General features: G+C 42.4%; 1 protein-coding gene across 4 annotated transcripts in view; it reads right to left on the bottom strand.

The window, feature by feature from the left end:
- The window catches only part of SLC39A14 (solute carrier family 39 member 14), a 159,371-nt gene that overhangs the window by 39,994 nt on the left and 92,833 nt on the right, over positions 1-26,544 (bottom strand). For 2 of the 4 annotated variants that reach the window (XM_068101069.2, XM_068101067.2), the window contains exons 2-4: positions 24,905-25,214; positions 10,362-10,536; positions 198-367 (exon numbers count right to left, since the gene is read on the bottom strand). In XM_068101069.2, coding sequence (XP_067957170.2) covers positions 198-367; positions 10,362-10,536; positions 24,905-25,183 — 624 coding nt within the window. In that variant the 5' untranslated portion in view covers positions 25,184-25,214. The remainder of the gene's footprint in view (positions 1-197; positions 368-10,361; positions 10,537-24,904; positions 25,215-26,544) is intronic. The other 2 variants (XM_078775684.1, XM_068101068.2) reach the window with 1 other exon arrangement.

Below are 26,544 nucleotides of genomic sequence, written 5' to 3'. Positions count from 1 at the left end.
CAATCAAAAGTTTTTCTTGGAACCCGATTTGCAGTTTTTGAAGATAAATTATTGCACCAAAATTCCATAAGTCAGTGTAATTCTCAATGTTGAGGCACAATTTCCTCATGGTATTTGTACATCAAGTGAAATGACACAGAAGACATCAGAATGCTCAATTTAAACCTTCCCCAGATCAATTTTAAAGGTGACTCCACCTCTGGTATCAGTTGGAATATGGCAGTCGAAGTGAGGGTTCCCACGGCTAGTGACAGAAAGTAAATCAAAACTTGAGGAAAGTATTGCTTCTGCCGCAGTGGTACGATGGCGATGCCCAACAGGGAGAACAAGTTAATCAGTGTCACACTAAGCAAACCGTAGCACCACACTGAAAGTAAAACACGGAAGCAGTGTCAACAAGCTAAACTAAAAACATTTTGGCCGTCAAAGATCTAACAATCAAAGTTATGGTTTTAAAAACAATGACATCCTATTGACTGTGTGTCACAAGACCATCTCAAAGTGTGTATATAGGTATGTACATACGCATGATAATTCAACGATAACTCGATTTGAGTACTCTCATTATACAGCCTAACTTCACCACTATTTTTGATTTAAAAAAATAATTAAGAAGAAAAAAATTAGAAGAAAAAAACGAAATAAATCAATAGATCATACCAAGCGATGTGTGCTCGCCAATGAAAGCTACATGTCCAGTGCGTGAACAACAAAATGCACTGATGAAGAAACAAAAACACTGAAAAGGTTGATAAGGAATTAACTCTGGTTTCTACCACCAGGCTTTCTCCGCAGCTGTAGCTGATAATAATATTTCGGTTTTATTGACAAACACCAAACAAGAAATCCATCTGAAGACCAATAATATTTGCTTTACAAGGGTTAACTAATAATAAAAAAATACATAGACATGAATCAACATCAAAAATAAAAACTATCAAAACCATGCTACGCTCTTCAAATGTTTAACAAAATTAAATCAATGCCCAATTAGTAAATTACTAAAACTTTACAAAAAGAGAACCAAAACCAACACATTAACAACAAAACTGATTGAAGGACTTCCGGGTTAGGGGACTTTTCCACGTGTTGGTTGATTCTGCAGCTGTCGCTTCCACCTCATTAAAGCGAAAGTTTCCGAACCGAATCTATCGTGTTTTTTTGTTACATCCTCATCCCTGTGTTGCTGTTTTTATTTTCGTCCAATTTTCCATGTTAAATTGTACGTTAAATTTCATTTATTCGTTAAATTTCACTGCATAAATTTTCGTGTTGTTTAAGGCCTACATTAGCCGCTCCTTGGATAGCCACAGTTAAAATTATGCGTCACTTTTGTCTTCGTTTTCCTCATTTTGCTTCTTCCCAAATATTGTACTTCTACCTCAACGTTATCCTCCTCGCTTCAAAACTATAAATAAACTAGAATGGCAATATTCAACATCTCGACGTCGACTGATATGCCTCTGCCCACATTATTACATCATTATATACACAAAGAATTAAGTTAAGCACCCCCCCCCCGTTTTTTTACAACCTCGCACATTACAAGGTTGTTGTCGTCAAAACAGTGTAATATACCCATGATATTGCTATATTTTCTGGAGAAGTGATATTATGGTCACATAAAAACATAACAATCATGCCGTTTTCAATATTTTATTACCTTCGCAAAAGCGGAAGGTTATGTTTTGATCGCTGTGTATTTATTTGTATGTCTGTGTGTGTGTATGTTAATCGCATAACTCAAAAAGTATTCAACCGAATTGCATGAAATTTGGTGGGATGATTGGTTATTATACGGGACACATTTGATTAGATTTTGGGAAACAGATTTGCTCAAATTCTGACTATTTTTAACTCGATCGTATTTCACTCAAAGTTATGAGCGACTGAAGAAGAAGATGTCCATCCAGGACGTCATCACTATAACGCGATCTCCCGCGATCATTTCAACCTCAAAAAAAATTATAATTGCAGATTTGACAATAGATGAGGCATATTACCAAACGAATGAAACAGATTTGCTCAAATTCTGACTATTTTTAACTCGATCGTATTTCACTCAAAGTTATGCGCGACTGAAGAAGAAGATGTCCATCCAGGACGTCATCACTATAACGCAATCTCCCGCGATCATTTCAACCTCAAAAAAAATTATAATTGCAGATTTGTCAAGAGATGAGGCATATTAACAAACGAATGAAACAGATTTGCTCAAATTCTGACTATTTTTAACTCGATCGTATTTCACTCAAAGTTATGAGCGACTGAAGAAGAGGATGTCCATCCAAGACGTCATCACTATAACGCGATCTCCCGCAATCATTTCAACCTCAAATGAAATTCAAATTGCAGATTTGTCAATCGGGGAGGCATATTAACAGACGAATGAAACAGATTTGCTCAAATTCTGATTTTTAAAAATCGATCGCATTTCACATAAAGTTTGAGGTACTAAAGAAGAAGAAGATTCGTTTAGCTTCTCAGATAAAATAAATAATTCTGTCTGCAATTTCAGGTTAATTACCTTCGCAAAAGCGGAAGGTTATGTTTTGATCGCTGTGTATTTATTACCTTCGCAAAAGCGGAAGGTTATGTTTTGATCGCTGTGTATTTATTTGTATGTCTGTGTGTGTGTGTGTATGTTATTCGCATAACTCAAAAAGTATTCAACCGATTCGCATGAAATTTGGTGGGATGATAGGTTATTATCCGGGAACCATTTGATTAGATTTTGGAATCGATCGGGTCAAAGGTCAAGGTCAAGGTCATGAAAAGGTCAAAATCGTCTTTTTACCATAGCGCGGTCAATTTGTGTCCAATTTGTATGAAACTAATGCCAAAATGTTCAGAATTCAATGCCCAATCTTGTGATATGCGACATGACACTCTGACGTCATAACCCTTGTTTTTATTGTTATCATATCAGCTTCCAGGAAATGTAATCTTTTTTGGAGCTTCTTGTCTGAGTAATAAATTATTATCATGTTAATGGGTTCCATCTATTTTGAGACACCATCTATCTATACATGCATTTTTGCTGTGCCTCTGTCAGTATTATATTGCTTTTCTTGTTACCTTCGCAAAAGCGGAAGGTTATGTTTTGATCACTGTGTATTTATTTGTATGTCTGTGTGTGTGTGTGTATGTTATTCGCATAACTCAAAAAGTATTCAACCGAATTGCATGAAATTTGGTGGGATGATTGGTTATTATACGGGACACATTTGATTAGATTTTGGGAGCAATCGGGTCAAAGGTCAAGGTCAAGGTCACGAAAAGGTCAAAATCGTATTTTTGTTGTTCTGTTCCCTACACTCCCATGCCAAGTACAGAACAGTAGCTGCGGCGAAGGTATGCGCTCTACCGAGTGCCCGTTCTAGTTCTGAATAATTTAAGGTGAAATTTTTTGGGAATTTTAGGCATATTTTCACCTCAATTTAAGTATGGAGCTATAGGTCCATCACGGACAGTGTGGATGACGTTTATGTTTTCTAACGTACAGTCATTGTTCTGAGAAGACCTCTAGCGATCTTTGCGTCAATAACGTGTGTAGGACCCACGTGATCGGATCACTGACTCAACCAATCACTTTTTTTCACTTTGATCACTCAATTTCATCAATGGATAATTGCTAATGTCATACCAATCATTATTTGATCTCACATACCTTAGAATATATGCCAATGTATACATATACACAAAGAATATATATTAGGGGGTGCTTACCTTAATTCGTTGTGTAGGGGTGCTTAACTTAATTCTTTGTGTATATGTACAGTACCTTCAGAAAGTATTCACATCCCTTGACTTTTTTCACGTTTTTGTGTTACAGCTTGAATTTAAAATAGGTTAAATTGAATTTTTTTTGGTCACCGTTCACACATAATACCCCCATAATGGCAAAGTGGAATTTTGTTTTCCGAAATTTTTACAAAATAATTTAAAATGTAATATAGAAATATCTGATTTGCATAAGTATTCAACCCTATGAGCCAATACTTCGTAGAAGCGCCTTTGTCAGTGATTACAGCTTCGAGTCTTCTTGGGTATGTACGTCTGCATCAGCTTTGTTCATCTGGATTTGGGGAGTTTATCCCATTCTTCCTTGAAGATTTGCTCAAGCTCTGTCAAGTTGGATGGAGAGCTTCAGTGAACAGCAACCCTCTTCTTGTGTACAAATGTTGCTTTCTGAACACAACAAACTTTCCCTTTAAAATGTCTTCTTTTTTTTATTATCATGCAAATTAGGTAAATAGAGCATACATATCATGAATAGATGGTGCTCATTGGATTGCCCACATAAAAAACCAGAGGGATCGACACTAATGAACTAAATACATGAAGAGTTTGCGCCAAGCTGTCTGTCTGTACCAAGGGCGCCAAGCTTGGCATCATTCGGATTCAACATGGTCTGAAGATTTAAAATCAGCAAAGATCCCATGTGGGACCTGTACTGCATGGTTACCTCAAACTTCCTCTGGACTACACTGTTCTTTCTGGGCTTTGTCCCCCAGGTTAGTGCATTGTGCACACGGTCCATTATCAACCTCTTTCTGGTGAAACTACCTAAATCCAGAAAATAATTGCTCACCTACTCATTTGTTCCTCTTTTTTTGATCCGTCTCTGGAAGGAACTTCCACATTCTCTTCAATCTCATTCTTCCCTCAAAGTCTTCAAGACAGCTGTTCATCTCCCATGCAAGATCTTTTTTTTTTTTTAACCTCCATCAGTCCTCCCCATATCCCTATATCCAAGGCCACCACCACGGGCGTCGAGAGTGGGGGGGGGGGGGGGGGGGGGGGTGGATCGCTGCCTCTGGGCTGGGGTCCGTTGAGGGGCCTGAACTTCTCATGTAATTTTTTTTTGAAACAGTACTGTGAAACCCCTCATCAGCTCATCCTCATTTCCTCATTGTTACATTTAAACACAGAAGTTGATTTTGCTCTAATTTAGGATCTTCATTAAAGAAGGTTCTTTAAAAACTTACAAAAGAGAGAAAAGGTGGGGATGGGGGTGGGGACCCTGAGGTTGGTTTCCTCGGGGCCCGTGCTGGCTCTCGACGCGCCTGCCCACCACCTTCAAAATTTCCAGTTTGTCCTCCCTGAGCGTTTGCTTTTGTATCCATCCTGTCCACCCTAGGTGTTGTTTCCCACCCTTCATTCCTCCCCACACCCAACATTTGTCCAATTCTCCCTCTATTTTGCCCTTCAACCCTGCTGTTGGTGTTCCCCCATTCTCCCTCTGCTGTTACTTTTGTTCTGTTGCATCATGATCCATTCAGCGTTCTCGCTCTTACATGAGACTGGACTGTATACAAAAACAGGAGGGTTCAGAGCTAATAATTAAAAGTGCAAAAGTATAACAAATGATATACAAGCAACATACAAGATTACAAATGGAAGACAACTAAAGTGATATAAAACACAAAGAAAAGCTTAACTAGTTCAGATATTAATGTTCAATGTACAAATGGAAAAGCAAAGGCCTCAATAAGATTACACAGATAAGATAAAGCCTCATCTCCTAAAATGAACATTATTAAGTTTCACCTCTTACACCTATGCAAAATGGAAAAAAGAAGAACAAGAGTGAGAATTGCTTTGCAATACATGTGATATTTCCAAAGTCCAAACAGGGCATAACCCTGAAAAATTTACGAAACGCCCTGAAACTCGAAATTTTTCTGTAACTTATCATAATAAAACTATGTCCAAGTTTCAGTTGAATATGTTAAGGGGTTTGGGGAAAAAAAAGTCTGAAACAAAAACAAAAACAGGTGAGACAGACAGACAGACAGACAGACAGTAAATCTATTGTCTCCTTCGGTGAAACCAGTAGGGGACTAAAAAGAAAGAACCAATGAGAACTCCCTTATGCCATAAACAACAAAATACAAACATGAAACATCGTCCTAAATTTTTGAAAGCTTCATACGTTATGGTATATCGTGCACGTGGACACTCCTATTTTATCTTTCAAATTCAATATCCTTTATTTTACTGTTATGCAAAAAGGCCACCGACATTTTTAGATAATAGAACAGCATAATCCCAGTTTGAATAATGACTTGAATTTCACTTTATTCTTTCAAAAAATTATTCCTCATGCAATGTTTAAACAAAACGGCCCGTTTAGTATTTCCACACACGGCTCATGATGCTTGGATCCCAGTTTTGAATCCCATATACTATCCCATATGTCGAGTATATGGTTTGAATCCCATATGTCGAGTATCCATTATCTACGTAAGTTCTTGTGATTGATTATAAAAGTACATTGATGTCTCTTGCCGCCCTGGTCCGATAGGTACAAACTTCACCCTGAGCCTTAGATGACCAAATAAACAGAAAAGTATCATACGTCTTGCAAACTACCTTTTGTCAATTTGATCGTCAAAGTTTCCACCTGTTGTTATACTATTAGACTTTTGCAAAATGTGAATGTCCCAAATTAATGAACCTGCAAGTCCTGGACAATAATCATGTATTCGTTTTTGATTTACCGATTTTGGTGATATGAGGTCGGCCTTTACTACTCGTCCGTTTTGTTCTGCTCATTCCTCGCTCTGTCCGCTTCTTTCTCAAACACATTATCTTACCACTCCTTGTTAAGATTTTTTTTAAATCCACTTCGTGTGCGGTTATTTTCTGATCACTCTCCTGACCACACCACTTTCTGTAATCTGTAATCTGCATCTCCCTCTCTATCTCTCTCTTCAATCTCCTTCCACCTCTGTGTACTCCTTCTCACTCTGTGCCACTCGTTTAACCTTGTTATTTAACCCCCCCCCCCCCCCCCTGCTTACCCAAGCATGCAACACCCAATCGTTTACATCTGGTCCACGGAAATAAGCAACCTTTGCTTCCATCTTATAGACCTGTTCTACAGATCACTGCCTCATCCCCAGAAGTCTTCTGTTCAACATAAACAGTTTATTCACAGGACATCTCAGTCTTGCTAATCTCCCTCCCAGAATTTCTTTATTCCTTGTAACACTGACTGACCTCATGTTTGTGTTTGTGGCTGTCTTGCAGTCTACATCACCCCACCCCATCCTAACGGAATATCTTGATATCCACATTACTCACCACAGAAATTACTTGTGCACGTGTGTAGTCTACAGCCCTCTGAAATGTGTACGGTCATCTCAGCTCTTTGACTCCCTCATATCTTCCCACTCCAACTCGTTTACATGTGGCAACTTCAACTGTCACCCTTCCAGCTAGCTTGGTGCTAAATCTCACACCACTCTCCAAGGTACCACTGCCAAGGCTTTTTGTGACATTTCTGGCATTACACCATCTGTTGGGATCCTTACCCGTATTTACCACATGTGAATTTACCACAATCTATTTGACTAATGCTCACCTTTCCTACTCTTCCTTAACTCCCTTTGGCTCCTCAGATCATGGACTCTTGAAAGTATTTGTCTCATTGGTAGTCTTCACAGTTCACACTGGATTGGGCAGTTTAATCACGCACATTTATCTGGCCTGATGTGTACCATCTCTTAATCTCTGGACATAAATGGTGCCTGGTAATCATTTTGCATTGAATCTATATATCTATCTATCTCTCTCTCTCTGGTTTACATCTCCAGCAATCCTGCCCAACATCCTGTCCCTGGTAAAACGATTCATGCAGTGAGGGAAAGTGGGCCTTTTCCTCCTGAAAAGCCACCCCCAATGCCAGGAACCTGTAGTGTCTCGACAAGAGCTCGTAACTCTGGTTTCTGCCCACGTGACAGATTTCAGCATCGAGCCAACTTGAGGTCTGAACACGCAAAGTCTTTCACAGTCTACTACAGCTTCAAAGCAATTGGTCAAGTCTGTCTCATCACATTATTTTGCTCATAAAGGATGGTCACTTCTCATTCCAAGGATGACTGCTTCAACGCAGTCCTTGCAGAAACGGCAAAGGTACCTTATCCGGCAAAGGTACCTTATCCTTCTTTCCATAACCATCCTACCTCCACCGACTGAAAACATCCTGCAGCAAATGTACTGGGTGAGGGAGGGGTATTACTCCTCTTGACTCTTCTACTGATGATTTCAGCGCCCCAATGCTAAAAAAAAAAAAAAAAAAACACCTTTAGAGGCCATTTTTCCCCGCAAAGCGGGGGTTGGCCTTTTTCGGGAACCGTGGTTGTTGTTGTTTTTTGGTCCCCTTTTTGAAGCAATGTTTTACGGCCGGATGCCCTTCCTGACGCCAACCCTTTTTGCCGCCTTTAACGACAAACAGGGAATTACCAGTGAACTGGTACTCAATTAGCCGACCTCGGAAGGATGACAGGCTGAGTCAACCCCCCCTGGCGTTAATTCAGCGATCGACCGGGATTCGAACCCAGGATCCTAGGATCCTAAGCCGGCACCCTAGCCGCTAGCCCAACACCAGGGTTAATTGGGGTTAGCGCCCCAATACTGAAGAACAATTAATCTACCTCGTCTATTCCTCTTTCTCAGGTCATTAATTCTCCAAAAGTGTCACCTGCCTAAATCATGGGAAATCACCAAATCCGTTTTGGACATGATGCTTCTGTGTCAGCAGTAGATGGATGCCCTACATCTCAAAGGGATTAAAGGCCGTTCCACAGGACATTTCCCATATATTTGATTTTCTTTGGCACACCACTCCAATTTCAAAATCATCAGATCCGTTGTGCATCACTTTACAGCTGACTCGACTCGATGCAGGTTTGCATCGTCCCTCTGCTAATTTCAAGAAAAAAAAGCCAACTGATTATCTACTTGGAACGTGTCTTTCAGTGCAAAAAAGACCCATAATCTCAAGACCCATATTCTCAAGTCCATAAGGACAAGCAGGCAAATTCAAATTATTTATTTGGTCATTCTTTGAGAGGGACAGTGTTTCTGGGCCTTACTATCATCAGCTATACTCTGTCTTTAGCAGCCCATATCTCCAAGCTGGTCAACACCCTTAGAATCATCTACACGGCCAAGTCTGTTATCCTCAGAATGTCATAGAATATGACTACCCATCAAGCTGGTGTTTCCCATATTTCCCTCCATTCTCTCCCCACCCTCCTCCCCCCAACCGAGGTCCTAGAATCTAAGGCCTACGTTAGTGGCCGTGCTTGTTCCTGAAGCAACGGGGAAAGGTTATTTTAATCGGTCTGTGTGTCAGTGAGGCCATGTAGTGGTGTACTTAAACATAGATCATTCATTCTCAGATCTACTGCAAACTATATACTGTATGTCAGCAAGGCTCTGTCTTGTTGGATTATTGGCGCTGAGGAAGCGCCTTTAGCGATTGACTTCCAGCCAGTGTAACGCTAATTCCTGTCACAGGAATTCTGAGATCATATAAGTGGGCGTGGCAGTTCCTGATTGGTTCGTGTTGGGGAACGCCTTCTCGCTGCCGACGTGACGTAAATTCGCGCACGCGCACTGGTGATTGGCGCTGAGGAAGCGCCTTTAGCGATTGACTTCCAGCCAGTGTAACGCTAATTCCTGTCACAGGAATTCTGAGATCATATAAGTGGGCGTGGCAGTTCCTGATTGGTTCGTGTTGGGGAACGCCTTCTCGCTGCCGACGTGACGTAAATTCGCGCACGCGCACTGGTGAAGCTTACTCGATCTTACTCGATCCCATATTACATGTACTTTCATTGCATACAAATTATACTTCCTCCTAGAAATTCCATGCCCGAACCTCAGCGCAATCCAAGAGGATTCACTTGTTGTATCAGGAAGCTGAGTTCCAGCATCTGCTTCTCATAGGCTGGATGGAAGCATAGCAGGTTTTACAGACTTACTCTATTCTTATCTTGCTCATCCTGTCTGCTAACATCCCTGCCCAGCTTTTGTGCCTCCAAGTTGTATGCATTGTCAGGATTCAGATTTCCTTGTTGTTCGCCCAAAGTCCAAGATCAACACTTATTTCCATTCTTTCACAACCCTCATTTCTCACTTGCGGTACCATCTTCCTGAATCTGCTGTTTTGATATCATCCCCACACAATTTCAAGACTGCTGACCATTGCAAGACCATTGTTTCTCCTCCGTTTTTGTTTAAACCCTTGGGCTTCATTAGACCTCTGGAGAACATGATCCCCTTTCACCTTCAACCCCCTCCATCCATGCTGTGGTCAACGAGTAAATCCATACATCGTCCTCTGGTTTCTTCTTCGCCTCACTTTATGTCTGTTAACCATTTGTCCTCAGTTGTTACAGATCTTCGATACACGTATTTAAAAATAAATAAATAAATAAATAAAAGATTTATAAATACTGTATTTGTTCTAAAAAGAGCAAGCCATATCCATAAGTCCATCATTGCAAGATGTCATTTAAACATTACGAGTCATAAGAGTGGATGATCAAGAAATGGTGAAATACCTTCAGAAGGACGAGGTTTAATGACATCCCCCGTATTCCCGGCTACATCCTGAAAACACGATGCACTCTTGAACTGCTGCATGACTGTAGGGCAGAGTTGGACAAAGTGTTGCTTGGTGAGGTTCGTCTCTCTGCCAAACCCATGAGCGGACAAAAGCTCTGGGATGGACAAACACTGAGAAAAGAAGCAGTAATCAGTTGCAAACAAAATCGAGGATCAAAATAACATTTTCCCAAAATAGAAATAACATCCATCAAAGCTTGGTCTGTATTATGTAATTGTTCTGATGACTTAAAATCAGAACATGGAAGATATTGTTTTGAATGGCAGTACATTTTTTTTCAATGTGCCATCATATAGTAACGAGCACAACACCGAGCCCTAACAAACTCGACCCTGCTGATGGAGAGTTAACATTCCGCAAGAGGACCTGAGTGTGGAGGCTTTAATTGAAACTCGAGTGCTCAACATGGCAGCTTGGGAAACGCTATAATTCTCAATATGGTTGCACACGCCGAGCACACAACTCGAGAGTGACCACTGATAATTTATTCATGCATAAACAAGCGATCATTCCCACAACGACGAGGACAACGGGTATCAAAAAGGAGGTCATTTTAAATGTGCAAGTTAAATCAGGGCAGGAAGCATGTAAAACAACAACAGCTACAGAAATAAAGACGAAGAAAAGGAAACCACCTCGTTAAGAAAATAAATCACGCTTGTAAACTTTAAAGCTAATAAATTATTTAATTTTTCATCATCATCATTTTACGGCCATTTCCATGCGTGCATGTGTAAGCCATGATTCACTTAATGGATGCTTTCCAAGCTGCACTATCCATTGCTAGCCCTCTTCTCTTGTTAGTCCTCGACGGCCTCTAGCTCTCCTTCCATTCACATTCATATGCATACACCTCTTTATACAGCTGTCCTCCCCCATCCTTTACATGTGTTCGAACCACCTCAACCTACACCTAAGCATAACCTCACTAATGATCTCTATTCCGAAACTACCTCTTAATTCCACATTTAGTTTCTATCCTTCAGGGTCACATTACACATCCATCTCATCATTCTCATTTCATTTCGTTCACACCTCCATTCCTCCTCCTTTTTGATCGCCCAGGTTTCACTGCCATGCAACATCGCACTACGAACGCAATGTGCATAAAGTTTTGCCTTTAGCTGGAGAGAGATCCCCGTTGATGTCAATAGGGTTAACAACTCCATAAACTTCCTCCAACCACTTCTAGTTCTTGCAAACACTGCTGCCTCTGCACAACCACTTGAAGCAATCATATCACCAAGATAACAAAATGTATCTACACATTTCAGGGACATGTCTCCATAAACTAATCTTTCCACTCTGACTGGTGCTACTTGTTTACCTGCGCAGACAGCACATTTATGTCAGCAACCATCCCCAATCTACCCCTGATGCCACTACACCGCTTGTGCATCCAGAAGTTAAAGTATTTACACAAATATTTATTATATGTTTAGGCACGGAATCTTTTTTGGAAAGTATCAACACCCAAAAGACCCTGTTTTCCAAAAATAAGGCGGGAGCCTTATTTTCCTCTCCAACCTGCACAAAAGGCAAATGTAATGGTTACTGTCATAAGGTATCGAAGATAGACAATAACGGTTATTTGATCAACCATTCTTGGACCATATCCACATCCCAGCATTCCCACAGATAACGTACAAGCTACGATTAAAGCATGGTGTTGGGTTAGCAGTTGGGGTGGAGGGCTTGGGATCCTAGGGTGCTGAGTTTGAATCGCGGTCTGCCGTTGAATCAACACCAGGTGGGGTTGACTCAGCCTACCATCCTTCCGAGGTCAGAAAAAAGAGAGTACTAGTGTACTGGTAATAGGGGCACTGCATCGGTGGCACAACCGTGCCCACAAAAAATGAACGCAGCAGAGTACCAAGTGCACAAACAATGGCTTGTTCTTTTCAAAGATGCCCTGGGATCTTTAATGAAAAACAAAAGAACCACCTTTAGAGGCCATTTTCCCCGCAGAGCAGGGGTTGGCCTTTTTTCGGGCACTGTGGTCCCCTTTTTGAAGCAATGTTTTATGACTGGATGCTCTTCCTGCTGCCAACCCTGTTAGTCGCCTCTTGCGATACACAGGGAATTACCAGTGAACTGGTACTCAATTTGCCGACTTCGGAAGGATGACAGGCTGAGTGAACCCCCCTGGCGTTAATTCAGCAATCGACCGGGATTCTGAACCCAGGATCCTAGGATCCCAAGCCGGCACCCTAACCGCTAAGCCAACACCAGGCTTTCCCTGGGATATTTAATGCTGACAAATTAAATGGCAATCAGACAACAGGCTTTACATTTCCATTTGAAGGATGACATTTTCCAAGATACGGCGATCCCCAACTAGTAGCACTGAATATGTTTGTGTTAGACTTCTGTAATCAAACCCAGATTACCAACCAAATTAGATATCCAAAGACCCTTGACATGGGATGTTTGTGAGAGTAATCAAGTCATGTATTCGCACCACAAGGGATATATCTCTCCTTTGATTTAACAGCCACGACCCTGAAAGACGTCCACAAATTTTAACAGGGCTTGTTCATGTCTAAATTGATGTGTTGAAAAAAACTGCAAAACCTTGGACACCTAGATATTTTATGGATGTACTGTGGCGGGCACAACGGACAATAATTCCGCGCACCAGTGGGTGGCGCGAGCGTCCAGGCGGGGAACTGAAATGCATGCCCCGCCTTTCGGCCGATCGGCCACGCCCGGGGGGAAGGCGTGGCCTCGGGAGATATATGCGGGCTCTAAGCTCGAGCCCGCCCAGTGCTGAAGTGCGAGCTCTGAATAAAGACTCTTGTTGTATCAACGCGTTGTGGCTTACCTCTCTGGCAATCGAGTCGTGTGTGTGCACAGCACCACAGTACGATATTTACATGATCAAGTCCGATTCTGAATGTATATTGTATATCATTGACAAACCTCAGGATTATCACAGAAACAACTACAACGGCACTCGGGAGAGCGCACACCTCCGCCAGGCTGAACAGTTTACATTTTGTATCCCATCGATAGGTCGGATCTGGATTCAGACCTGGACCAAAATCTAATCAGCTTGTTCTTGTCACCTAAACAACTCATCCACCTCGTTTTGTCAAAACGCGTCCACAACTTTGAGATATTATGCGATGACTTCCGGTTTCCAGTTCCTTGAGCTCAGTTGGCCGTTTTTGGATTCTGCCAAATTCCTCAAAGATAAGTACTCCTGGTAGTTTTGTCGAGTTTTTGCTTCTTATTTTGCTGTCTGTGTTTACTGTTTGTTTCTAGTTCGGTTTTTGTTTTCAAACTTGTGCAAATTTGTAAGTATTCGTCAGCCTTTTCATGCTGGGTTTTTGAGGCCTACATTTTCCTTGTTCGATTCCACAATGTGTTTTTTATTGTCTTTTCTCCCTTCTACCTTCAGCCTTTTTGTTTTCTCCCCAGTTCCCTTATTCTCCTTCATATTCCCCAAAGTTTTACCCCTGCTTAGTGTCAAAAAAAAAACTATTTCCTTTTCACCTCCCCTGACCACCCTACTTCCCCCACTCCTCCTTCCTCTTCCGGCCTCTCCTCGATTTTTGCCGTTTTCCACTCTGCATTCCCACTCTGATCGTGAAGATATTCACTAACCAGCTTAAAATTCTTTTCTTCAAGCTTTTGCTTTACTCTTCTCTCCTCTTTTTCTTCTTCTTCTACCTAACTCTCAGTAATAATAATTAAAAATAAAAATGAAAAGGTAATTGTTCCCACCGTACCTACCAAATGCTTATATACACCTCTACGTCTTACCCTGATTGTCTTCACAGTGCCATTTAAAATGTTTCAATTTCCATTTTCTCCCATATTGAATGGGAGATTGGGAGATTGAATGGGAGATCCCACATTTCTCCCATTTTCTCCCAGAAAAATATTATAATTTGCTCTTCTTTTTCCTCTTCAAAGGTTTGTTTTCAAATAAGTCTGTCAACCATACCAACACATAAAGCTCTTCCTTTCGACATTCTCTAAACTCGCCTTTATATCACCTTCCTCTAACGTTTTCAAACGTATATCCGCCTTGAAAATTTCAAGAACATCAACTTGCAATGGATGTTTGTTAATTTTGTACATCATTCATGTTGGACAACCCACCAGTGTCCCACTCCATGTCCCCCTCCCTCTACTCCCTCCTATCCCCATTCCATCACGACCTTCCCCCTACCTTCCCCTTCAAAACTCCAACCACCACCCCTCCCCTTCAAATCTCCCCCTCACCCCTCCACTCAAATCTCCCTCCCTCCTAACCATCAAATGTCCCTCCTCAATCCTCCCCTTCAAATCTACCCCTCACCTCTCCCCTTCAAATCTCCCTCCTCACCCTTCCCTCACCTCTCCCCAATCACCCATCCCCTTCAAAACTTCCCCTCACTCCTCTTCTTCCAATCTCCCCTCCTCCTCAAAGTTGCCACTTAAATCAACCACAAAGCTGCCTCCTCCCCGCTTCCTCTCTCTTCCAGCTCATTCCTCCACCTATTGCAATCTTCTAATTCGTTGTGTCCTCCCCCCCCCCCCCCCTCCCCTCAAACTACTCCTCACTGTGCCTCATCCCATCACCATCTAGCCTTTTGTCCTCCTCATCCTTCTGCAATCTCCGACACAGTATCAACAGATCCAGGGCCTTCATTCAAACCTGATTGATCTCTCCATACAGGTTGTGTTTGACAAACCAGACTTCTATTCTGGACTTGGTTATGACAAACTTTCCTGCAAATGTCTACTGCTCTTCTTCTGCTCCAATCGGTTCTTCTGATCATGTGCTTGTCAAAGTGGACATCTCTCTGGCCATTCTCAGAGAGCCTCCTCAGCGTCGACGAGTCTGGCATTTCACTCAGGCCGACTGGCACGGTCTGCAAGCAGCCATCAATCATCTGGACTGGTCTCCCATCTCTACGCCTCTGACATCAACTCATCCTGGGAATTCTTCCAAAGTAAACTGCTCTCTCTCATGCACAGATTTATCCCATCTCGTCTTCAGTTGTCTTACCCTTCCTCCCGTCCATGGTACACTGAATCTTGTGGTGACGCAGTTGCCCTGAAACAACTTGCCTTTGCCTCTTGGAAGGCAAATCCAACCGAAGGCAATCTCAGTTCCTTCCACCAAGCTCGGAACAAGTTCCTCGGAACAAGTGTGTGTCTACCCTCAGGAGAGCCATGGGTCCTAAAAACCCTCAGGAGAGCCACGGAATCAGCACACGAGTCCTAAAAACCTGCTCTCCTGCTCTATCTCATCCTCTCTCTGTTCTCTTCACCCTCTCTTTTGCTCAAGGTCATCTGCCATCAGCTTGGAAATCAGCCAACATCACCGCTGTACACAAAAAATGTGCAAAAACAGATCTTTGCAACTACAGACCAATCAGCCTGCTCCCAATCATCAGAAAGGTCATGGAATCCATCATTGCTTCTGATATCAAATCCTTCCTCTTCTCCAATGGTTTGATCTCGGATCATCAATTTGGATTCAGACCAGGTCATTCTACTCTGGCCATGTTTCTTCTGCTGTGTCAACAATGGAGGGAGGTACTCAACACCAAACAGGAAATCACAGCTGTCACCCTTGACATATCTCGTGCCTTGGATACAGTACGAGACCCCGCCCTGCTCACCAAACTCTCCTCTTATGGTATCCATGGAAATCTCCACGCATGGCTCACAGACTTCCTCTCTCGTCATAGTCAAGGTGTGGCTCCAAATGGAATTCTCTCATCCTCTCTATCCGGAAAATCCTCTCGATCATTTTGCCGATAACTCCACCCTCTGCCACTCCATATCTCAACCCTCAGATCGGCAGGCAGCAGTCTCTTCACTCTCTGCACACCTGGACAAAAATCACAGACTGGTCAAACAAGTGGAACATGTCTTTCCATCCTGACAAATCTCACACTTTCACTATGTCTCTCCGAAAAGACCATCTGGAAAACCCTCCCATCTACTTTCTCAACAATCCTCTCAAAGAAGTTCTGTCACTCAAGATTTTGGGTCTCACTATCTACCATTATTTTTTCGTGGGAAAACCACATTTCCAAGCTGGCTGACTGGGCATCTTCCGTAATGTAAAGTCCTTTTTCTTGGCACTACTGAGCTTCTCACCACATGGAAAGCTTTCATCCACAGCTTGATGGAGTGTTGCTCTCCCCTCTAGGCTGGTGTTCCTGCATCACGCTATAGAAACCAAGGCTTTTAGGATCATTGGTATCTCCCAAGATGAAGCCGATTCTGATGGGCATTTCACTCTCTCAACACAGCCAGGTTGGTGGGCTTTGTCTTCTACCCACTACTCTCCGGCCTAGCTCCCCCTGCTCTGTCTGTGCTCTGTCCCCCAAATATTCCTGCAGGATGCACAAGATCTGTCAGCAACTCTCTTCTCATGAAACTGCCAAAATCAAGACTCTCTGCTCACCTTCACTCTTTCATTCCTCTTTTTTCCCCGCCTCCAGAACAAACTCCCACACTCTCTTCAATCCCACTCCTCCCTCCAGGTCTTCAAAACAGCTGTTCACCACCATGTTTTATCTTCCCCAATCCAAAACCTTGTTCTTTTCTACCTCCGTTAATGCACCCCAAATCCACCTATTTCAAATTGTTTTTAACTTTTCCTGGAAGTCCTAGTTGTGTCCACTTGTTTTATAGTTTATACTGTGTACCCTGCCCCAGCCCTCTCCCTTCCACAGATCTCCAGATGTCCCTGTTCTCTACTGTTGTTGTGCTTCTCTCCCCCCCCCCCCCCCCCCCCCACCCTTGTCTCCCGCTCCCTTTATTATGTTTTATGTGTGTTTCTGTTTATGTTTTTATGTGTTTTATGTAATAGCTGTTACATGAGCCTCGACTTTGTATACCAAAAAATTAATATATATATATAACTGTAAGAAATAGTAGAAACTCCACAGTACGAGCAGGGCATCTCATTTGCATTGAATAAATAATCGTTAGATTAAATACGACGCGGACGTAGCTTCAGGACGTCGATCTTTAATTGTCGACAAGCTTTCGACCAACAAAGGTCTTCTTCTGAGTCTACAAAAACAGCAGGCATGTATATCAGTCAAGTATGTATCGTGATATGTGTGTAAGATGTGTGATATGTGTAGAAAATGCATACAAAAGGAAGAGCCACGCCAAAGTTGGTTGTTGCTCACAACAACAACATCAACAACAACGATGTATACCTGACCACCACGATCAATGAACTTCAACGATTGATGCAAAAAAGACAAAGACATGAACTACACTTCACTTACCTAAACGAATATAAACAACGAGGGATCGTACCTAAAGGTCTCCTCATTAAAAAACGATCTTGCTTCGCAACTCGAACCAATGATGACGTCATCACTGCACGTTGGAATCTACTGCTATGGAACACTGCTCAACAACTACTGGAGATTGTAATAACACAAGTAAAAATAAAATGAATCAAATTGAATGAGAACATCAGCCAAAAGAAGGAGAAGATGTGGAAGAATGTGAATCCTGGCCAATACCACCACATAATGTGCTCATTCAATGATAAGCTAATGGCTGCTAAACACGACATTGTTAAAGTTAAGGAAAGGAAACTTAAACGTGATGAAATGTTATGCAAGCATATAAAACCATCTCAAGAGAATACACCCATTGCAAACAATAACCAATAACCAAATAACCAAAACCAACCAATAACCAAATAACCAAACAAACAATAACCAATTCCAACCACCACTCCCAACCACTTTTCTCCAACCACTTCTGACCAACCACTACAACCACTTCTCCAACCACTTCCAACCACTTCTCCACCACTTCAACCACTCCATCTTCAACCACTCCAACCACTTCCAACCACTTCTCAAACCACTTCTGACCAACTTAAGCATAAACACAAAAATCGACATTATCGTAAAAAACAATACACAAACCGCAGACATCATTACATACCGAACCGTCGTTCCTCCATGGAAATGAACACAGCTGAGGTTGAAAATAGTCAAACCAACAACAATAGAACTTCTACTGCAACCAAACTTGTAGATCTACCTAAACTCGGGATCATCAATCTTTCCAATCATTCCCTCAGTGAGGCGGAAATAAACCTGCTCTCTAAGGGTTTAAAATTTTGCCCAATCGCTCCACAAATAGACCAATTACAATTGAAAGAGGCTTTAAAAGATTTCTGTAGGCGAATGACATTAAAGGCACACTTTGCTAAAGTACACCCAGCACCGTCAACACCACAACAAAAAACACCAACAACCACGCATACACCGATACTAATACACCACAACTCGCTTTACCTAAACCAAAAAGCCCCTGGACACCACGTGTTGACAATCCATATCTACATGTCTATATGGAACAAGTGAGCAATGAAATTGAAAAGGTGGCACAAAAATATAATTGTTCCAGACATAAGGACAATCTTACAAAGGCAGAGCGACGAGCACTTCACAATCTCCAAAATAATGAAAAGATAGTCATAAAGCCAGCAGATAAAGGTACTGGCATTGTCATTACTAGGGCATGCCCGTACTATATATAAGCTAGGACGTGCCCGTACGTGGGTGCCCGTTCCTTGCCAAAAAAAAAAAAAAAAAAAAAAATTTGTGTAGGGGTGTGTGTGTGTAAACATCCTAGGGCGTGCCCGTACGTGGGTGCAAAAAAACATGCGTGCAAACAACAAAAAAAAACTTTGAAACCACGTGGCAGTAACGACCACAGAACCCCCCCCCCTCTATTTACATGAATGGTTTGGTCCATTCGCAACGACCACAGAACCCCCCCCTCTATTTACATGCAATGGTTTGGTCCATTCGCAACGCCAAAGCGAACGGCGAACGGCTAAATCGCCATAGCTCGGTAAGTACTTGTCCGATTAATATGAAACCTTGAAAAGGCACATCCTCGGGTCCCCAGCAATATACCTGGCAAGTTTAAAGTATATCGGACCCGTGGTTGTCGAGAAACAGCGGTCACAGACAAACAAACAAACGCACAAACGTACAAACGTACAAACGTACAAACAAACACACAGAGATTACTGGAATTATAGATAGATGTCGACTACCGATTACGTTGCAGAAGGTAATCGTCAACTACATAGTGATACTTACAAAGAGCTCCCATCCGACCCTACCCTTTTACATCTTGAAGAGGTTAAAAAGGTAGTAGATTCTATTCGGGTGGATAAAACCATCAAATCTCGCTTGGTTCCGAAAGATCCTCATTGCCCTAACCTTTATTTTCTTCCTAAAATACACAAGGTAAACAATCCAGGTAGACCAATCGTATCTGGCTGCACATGTCCAACTGTTCTCATATCAAAATTTGTTGACTGTCATTTACGTCCTCTCGTGTTGAATCTCTCCTCATACCTCAAGGACACAACCAGTTTTCTGACCCACATCGAAGGATTGAACAGAATATACTCACCTTTCAACTCCCAAACCATTTTAGTCACAGATGTTACATCCCTCTACACTAATATTCCACATTCAGAAGGCCTGTCTGCATGCCGCAAAGCCCTCGATACCCGACAAGTCCCAATGCCACCTACTCAAGACCTTATGCGCCTATTAGAACTGACACTCAAACTGAATAATTTCCAATTCAACGGACGACATTACATTCAAACTCAAGGTACCGCTATGGGTACCCCTGTTGCACCATCGTACGCTAACATCTTCATGGGAATGATAGAGGCCAAGATCAATGCACAACCTCATCACGGAATCTTGGAAAAATCCTGGGTACGTTATATTGATGACATCCAGTTCATCTGGTCAAAATCCCCCCGTAGTCTCACCCAATTCCAAAATGAATTAAATTTGATTCATCCGACCATCAAGTTTACATTCGACAGCTCACAGTCCGAAGTTCACTTTCTAGACACATCACTCACGCTTCAAAATAACAGACTCGAAACAGAACTATACACCAAACCAACAGACACTCACTCTTACCTTCTCCCTTCTTCATCTCATCCTAAACATACAATTGCAAGCATACCATACAGTCAAGCACTCAGAGTAAGATGCATTTGCTCAACAAAAATGGCAGAAGAAACTTCTCTCTGCCAATTAAAAACACACTTCATTGCAAGAAACTATGACCCTCACTCTGTGCAAGAAGCAATAACCCGAGCAAAACGCATACCGAGAGCAGACCTTCTGACTTACAAACCCAAACCTGCAACTAACCGTGTCCCACTGGTAACCACCTACTCTGCTACCTCATCCCAATTGCCAAGTATTCTGAATAAGGCCCTTCCTCTCCTCCATCAATCAGAAACACTCGGCACCACATTTCCTCAACCTCCACTAACATCATTTCGACGTGGTCGGACACTCAGGGACCTCTTGGTAAAAGCAAAGCACCCACAGCCCCACAACAAAGAAACTAGGATCCCTGGCTTCTATAAATGCACAGCAAACAAATGCATTATTCACAAGCATTTACTAGAAGGAAACAAATTCTGTAGTTCTAGCACTGGACAAAAATTCCCCATCACCTCCTATATGAACTGCAAATCTACATGGGTCATATACCTAATCACTTGCCAAAAGTGCACCAAACAATATGTTGGAAAAACTGAAAATACACTCTACACACGATTTAATAACACCCGGTCAGAAATCAATAACTTCCACACCAGTCAGGGCAAATCTCTACCTTACACAATACACTTTAATCAACCGGATCACTCTATAAATGACATTCAAATCTCTGCCATTGAATCAATCACAAATCGATCACACACCACGATTCTGAAACGTGAGTCCTTTTGGATACACAAACTTCGGACAAAAATCCCTCATGGCATAAATTTTGATGACTAAAGCATGTTCCTACATCAACCCAATCAAATTGTTAACCGTAACCCATTCATTCATTCATTCATTCATTCAACCTTTATATGTCATTTATATAAATATATTATATGAATATAAATGGTATATGAATATATGCTTGTGTGTTTATGTATGTATATCTCTATATTTGTATATGCACGTGCACCGGAACTGTAATGCAAACAGTAACTGGAAGGTGCGCTTCACTTCCGTTGAACTTGGGGCCGGTGAGTGAACTTTGGCGTGGCTCTTCCTTTTGTATGCATTTTCTACACATATCACACATCTTACACACATATCACTATACATACTTGACTGATATACATGTCTGCTGTTTTTGTAGACTCAGAGGAAGACCTTTGTTGGTCGAAAGCTTGTCGACAATTAAAGATCGACGTCCTGAAGCTACGTCCGCGTCTTATTTAATCTGACGATTATATATCTTATATATCTAATCTGACGATCCGGAGGTAGGGGGGCGCAGAATAAACAATAATAATAATCATACAGCACACAATCAAAAAAAATACAGTCCTCATCTCCGTCCTTGGGGCATCTCCGTCCATATATATATATTGTTGCGGAGATGAGGACTGTATTTTTTTTGATTGTGTGCTGTATGATTATTATTATTGTTTATTCTGCGCCCCCCTACCTCCGGAGCTGTGTAAAGGTGAAAGGGCATCCCATAATTAGTCCACAAGCATACACGTCAGCCAAGTAATAGAATACCCCTGTTGATAGTTATCTCTTATTCTGTGTTCTAGGGTAAGGCTGTGTCTCCCATTAATTGAAGTACTCCATTGCACCAGTGAAAGAGAATAGATCCCCTTTCCTTCTCATCCCCAAAATCTCCATTTCCTATCACATCCCCTTTCGTCATTGCTGAGCCCTCGATTCCCAATCACCTCCCCTCCAATAACCGCCATTGACCACGAGGCAGGGTCGGAGAAGAAAGGCGTGTCTCCACCTCGTCAGAGAGGGGAGGAGGGGCGTACCCGCCCATCGTCATCGAGGGCGGAGCCCGAGGGTCGCGCGACCAAACAGGGCCGAGGTGAGCACCCCGATGGGCGTGTCCAAAACGCCGGCGGCTAAATCGCTGGAGGCGCTATAAAAGGCGCGCACGGAAGTGAGTTGTGAGTTGGTCTGAGTTGGTTGAGAGTCGGTCGTCAAGTGGAGAGTGGTGAAGAGTCAGTCAGTAGAGGTGGTGGTCAAGTGGTTGCGTTGGTTGCGGTGAGGAGTCGGTGGTAAAGAGTGAGGGACCAAGAAAGAGTTGAGGGTGTGGACCAACGAGTCAGACAAGTCCTGGGAACGCAGCGGAGGCCGCCGCAGCAAGAACACCCAACAGCCAAAGGGGGCCTGAACGGCGGTTTGGAGCACGACCGTAAAGGAACGGCGGCTGCTAAACACGCCGGTTGAGCTGCAGGACCCCCTTGGACCTTTCCTCTCCCTCCAGCCATCCACCTCCTGCCTTTCCACCCTTCTTGTGTACGTGAGTTTGTTTTGTTTGTTCTGTCCCTGGGTATTTAATTAAGTCTGTAGGTAAGCTAAAATTTGCACTGTGTCACCTGCGTCTTATGTGTTGTAAATAAACCTTGATTGCTCCTTTTTGCGTGTGTAAATAATAAATCCAATTACTCTTCTGTCCGTCTTCTCGTTTTATTCCTTTTCCTCTTGCATTTCGTCGTTTCAGTCTTTTCCCAGATTGGGCAGCTGTGGTGCGATACGGCTAAAGTTCTGGGTGAATCGGGTGAGTCAGGGATCCTGTAACGGTCGCGGCAATACCACCGCTCGGTAAATAACATCTTAATCCGCGATCAGTAACAATATATATATATATATATATATATATATATATATATATATATATAGTTGTGGAAATGAGAATTGTGTTTTTTTATTGTTGTAAAAATATCACCCTCCTTCCTCCAGTTGTGTATAAAGGTCAAAGGGCGTCCCTTAGTTAGGTCATATACAATCACGTTAGCCAATCATAGATTTCATCCTTGTTGGTAGTTATTTCCTTATTCTGTGTATTAGGTTAAGGCTTTGTCTTCCATTGATTAATACTCCATTGCACTGAATTCAAATAGATAGATCCCCTTTTTCATTCCCATTCCAAAAGCCTTTATTACCAACTGCATTTGCCTCCATTGAGCACGCGGTCGGCTCGGAGAAGAAAGGCGTGTCTCCACCTCGTCATAGAGGGGAGGAGTGAGCCAGCCCTTGCTGACCAACCCAGAACGAGGGGTTTGGCTTTGAGAGGGCGTGGGGAGAACCGTCGAGTAGGTTCGCGAAGGTTGAAGGGCGTGGCCTATATAACCCGCGGGAGACGTCCCCACCTCAGATGAGTCCAGATGAGCTACAGAGATGAGTCCAGATGAGCTACGGAGATGAGCACAGAGGATGAGCGCTTAAAAAGCACGCGACGCACCTGAGACGAGCTGCGTGATCCAGGAGAGGAGAGAGGGATGTCCCATGAGCTTTAAACCACCACAGCTTTGATCTTCGACGGCAGTTTTCGACCGTGGCCGCGAAGGAACGGCGGCTGCTGAACGTGCCGATTGAGAAGGGGGCGGCGGCTGCTCACTCCCGGCCCGACCGTGCTCCGGTTCCAGTTGGACCTTCCCCTCCTTCCAGCCAATCGTTCCTGCCTTCATTCCCCATTCGTGTGAGTCTGTCTTTTGTTTGTTCTGTCCGGGGTTAAGTAAGACTGCATAGGTAAGCTAAGGTGCACTGTGTCCGCTTCTTCTTCTTCTGTTTTTATTTTATTATTCTTCCTCCTCCTTGGTTGCTTTCAATTGTGTAAATAGTAAATAAATCATATTTGTATTTCTTACCCTTTGCCTTTCTTTCCTCTACATCCGTCGTTGTTGTCTTTTCCCTCATTGGACACCTGTGGCACGATTTTGGCCAACGTTTCAGGATCGGGTTAGTCTTGGTAACAGTTCGTGCTGCGGTTGCTAAACACCGCTCGGCAATCAAGTAACATCTGTCCACGGTACGAACGGGGCTGTGCACCGGCCTTTCCGGAGGTCGCGGTGCAGCTTCAGGGACCACGTCGGTCAGTCACAAACGAGGGGACTAATCCCCCCTCAAAGGGGAACCATAGGCCGACGTTGGGTTCCGCAACAATATATATTTTGTTTTTTGCCCCATCTGTCAATGGTGCAAAATCACTTTTTGTGACTGTGACTGCCCTGTGCCCCAACTGTCCTGTGCTTTTTCTTTTTGTGACTCACAAATCAATCACGATGATTGAAAAAATCTAAAATTGTGAAAAGACACTCAAAAATTCACGGATCCGGATCTTCACCAAAATCTAATAAATTCGCCAGTCACAGCCTGCCAAACAAATTTCATCCAAAGCTGTCCACAACTTTTTGAGATATCCTGTTCACAGACAGCCAAAAAGACAGACATACAGACAGGGGTGAAAACAACCTCCTTCCACCTTTAGTGGCAGAGGTAAAAAGCAAGTATAATTTCAAGAACGATTTGTAAGCAATAATTGTGATATGAACAGAACAGCAATAAATGCCTCACTTAAACCTCCCTACTCGGAAGTTTCAATAACAAAAAGGTAAAGTCACTTCATAGCAAACGCTGTTGCATGCAAAACTCTTAAACTTCTACTTACCTTAGATCGACTGCTGTTGGTCCAAATATCAAAAGAACCTTTTTGGTCTCCATCAAACCCTACTTTTGTTTCCAGCAAAGCTTTAAGCTCACTGACTGTCGTCGACCCATTAATACTGTATTTGTTCAAGAGAGTCTGAAGCAGGAAACCCCCATCATCCAAGCCAGTGCTCTTCACATGAGAAGGAACCATTATGTACATGAGGATGACAACCATCAACTTGGACAGAAAGCTTCCTCCATTCTTTGGAGCCATAGAAGATTGTCGATTTTTCCACATTATCACAATCTGCTTCTCTGAAACATCATTTCTGCAATAAAAACAAAAGAAAGGAACGTGATGACGATTACATTATAAAAATTCTCTGTTTTGTCACCATAATTGGAAATATGATGACAAGGGATATAAAAAAAGTTTCATTTTTAAAATTTCACCATTGCAAATTCCTTGAAATAAGGGGAGTAGGTATGAATAAAGCTGTTCCTAATAAATACCTAATTAAAGTGTATGAATAATGTCATTTCAATAACTAATTTAGTCAAAGACAAAATAGATATCGTACTCATAATAATTCACGAGATACTCTTGCTTCGGCCAAGCTTCTTGCTTTGGCCCTATCCCTCAATGGTTAAGAATCACTTAAAAATTCTCATATCCAGACTCGGATCATCACCAAAATCAAATCAATTCGTCCTTGTCACACAACTTGTCCACCAACTTTCATCCAAATTCGTCCATAACATTTTGAGATATCCTGCTCACAGACAAACAGACAGACAGACAGGGGTGAAAACATAATGTCCGTCTACCTTTGGGGGCGGAGGTAAATAAATAGTGTGATCAAGATACGCCCTTGGAGACATTTTTGGTCAGAAATATCATCTACTAGGAAGAGTATCCATCCCAAGTGACGTGAAAAGCTAGCATAGGATCCCCTACCCTCTCTCCTCCCTCCCCCACTTCCCTATTCTCCTCTCCATCCCGTGTCTCCCCTCTCCCTCCCGTGTCTCCCCTCTCTTCACAACTCATCTTCACATAAACGGAATATGTAACCATGCCAACTGTTCTTTTTCAACCAAGTAAATCGATGATTACCTTTCCAACAGTAGAAAAATCAGGGGGGGGGGGGGGGGGGGGGAGGTACAGGGTTAAGGGTTGGAGTTTAAAACCACAAATAGATGTTTTTGGGAGGGGAAGTGCCATTGCCAGTGAAGTGCCATTGCCAGTGAAAGATGTCGTAGTGTGCGGACATACAAGGAAACACTCCACTGGGACCTGTATCAATAACCTTCGCTACATGGGCGGCGATCTTACACACTTGTGGCACTGCTTTATTAATAAACAATTACGATTAATAAAGAGATTCATAATAAAATAATACTGGATTTTTTTTAATACATCAAGGCTCGTGGAAGAGCAAGAACACAGAACAGCCAATGATGTTCATGGGACCAACAAAAGGTGACACAAAAAGGAGAATCCAAATCCGAAAATATCACCACTGGTGTCCCTGGCCAGTAATAAAATAAAATAAAAATATGGTGTAAAATAAAAGTCAAATAATCAAATACAGTATATCAGCTTTTAACAAGCCTATACGATACAATCATGATGGGTGCACAAACCTCAACAAAACACAA

This window comes from Myxine glutinosa, chromosome 4 (genome assembly GCF_964187855.1).
Source record: "Myxine glutinosa chromosome 4, kmMyxGlut1.1, whole genome shotgun sequence".
Classification (NCBI taxonomy): domain Eukaryota; kingdom Metazoa; phylum Chordata; class Myxini; order Myxiniformes; family Myxinidae; genus Myxine; species Myxine glutinosa.
The sequence above is the reverse complement of the archived record's forward strand: the minus strand, read 5'-3'. Positions and strand labels throughout refer to the sequence as shown.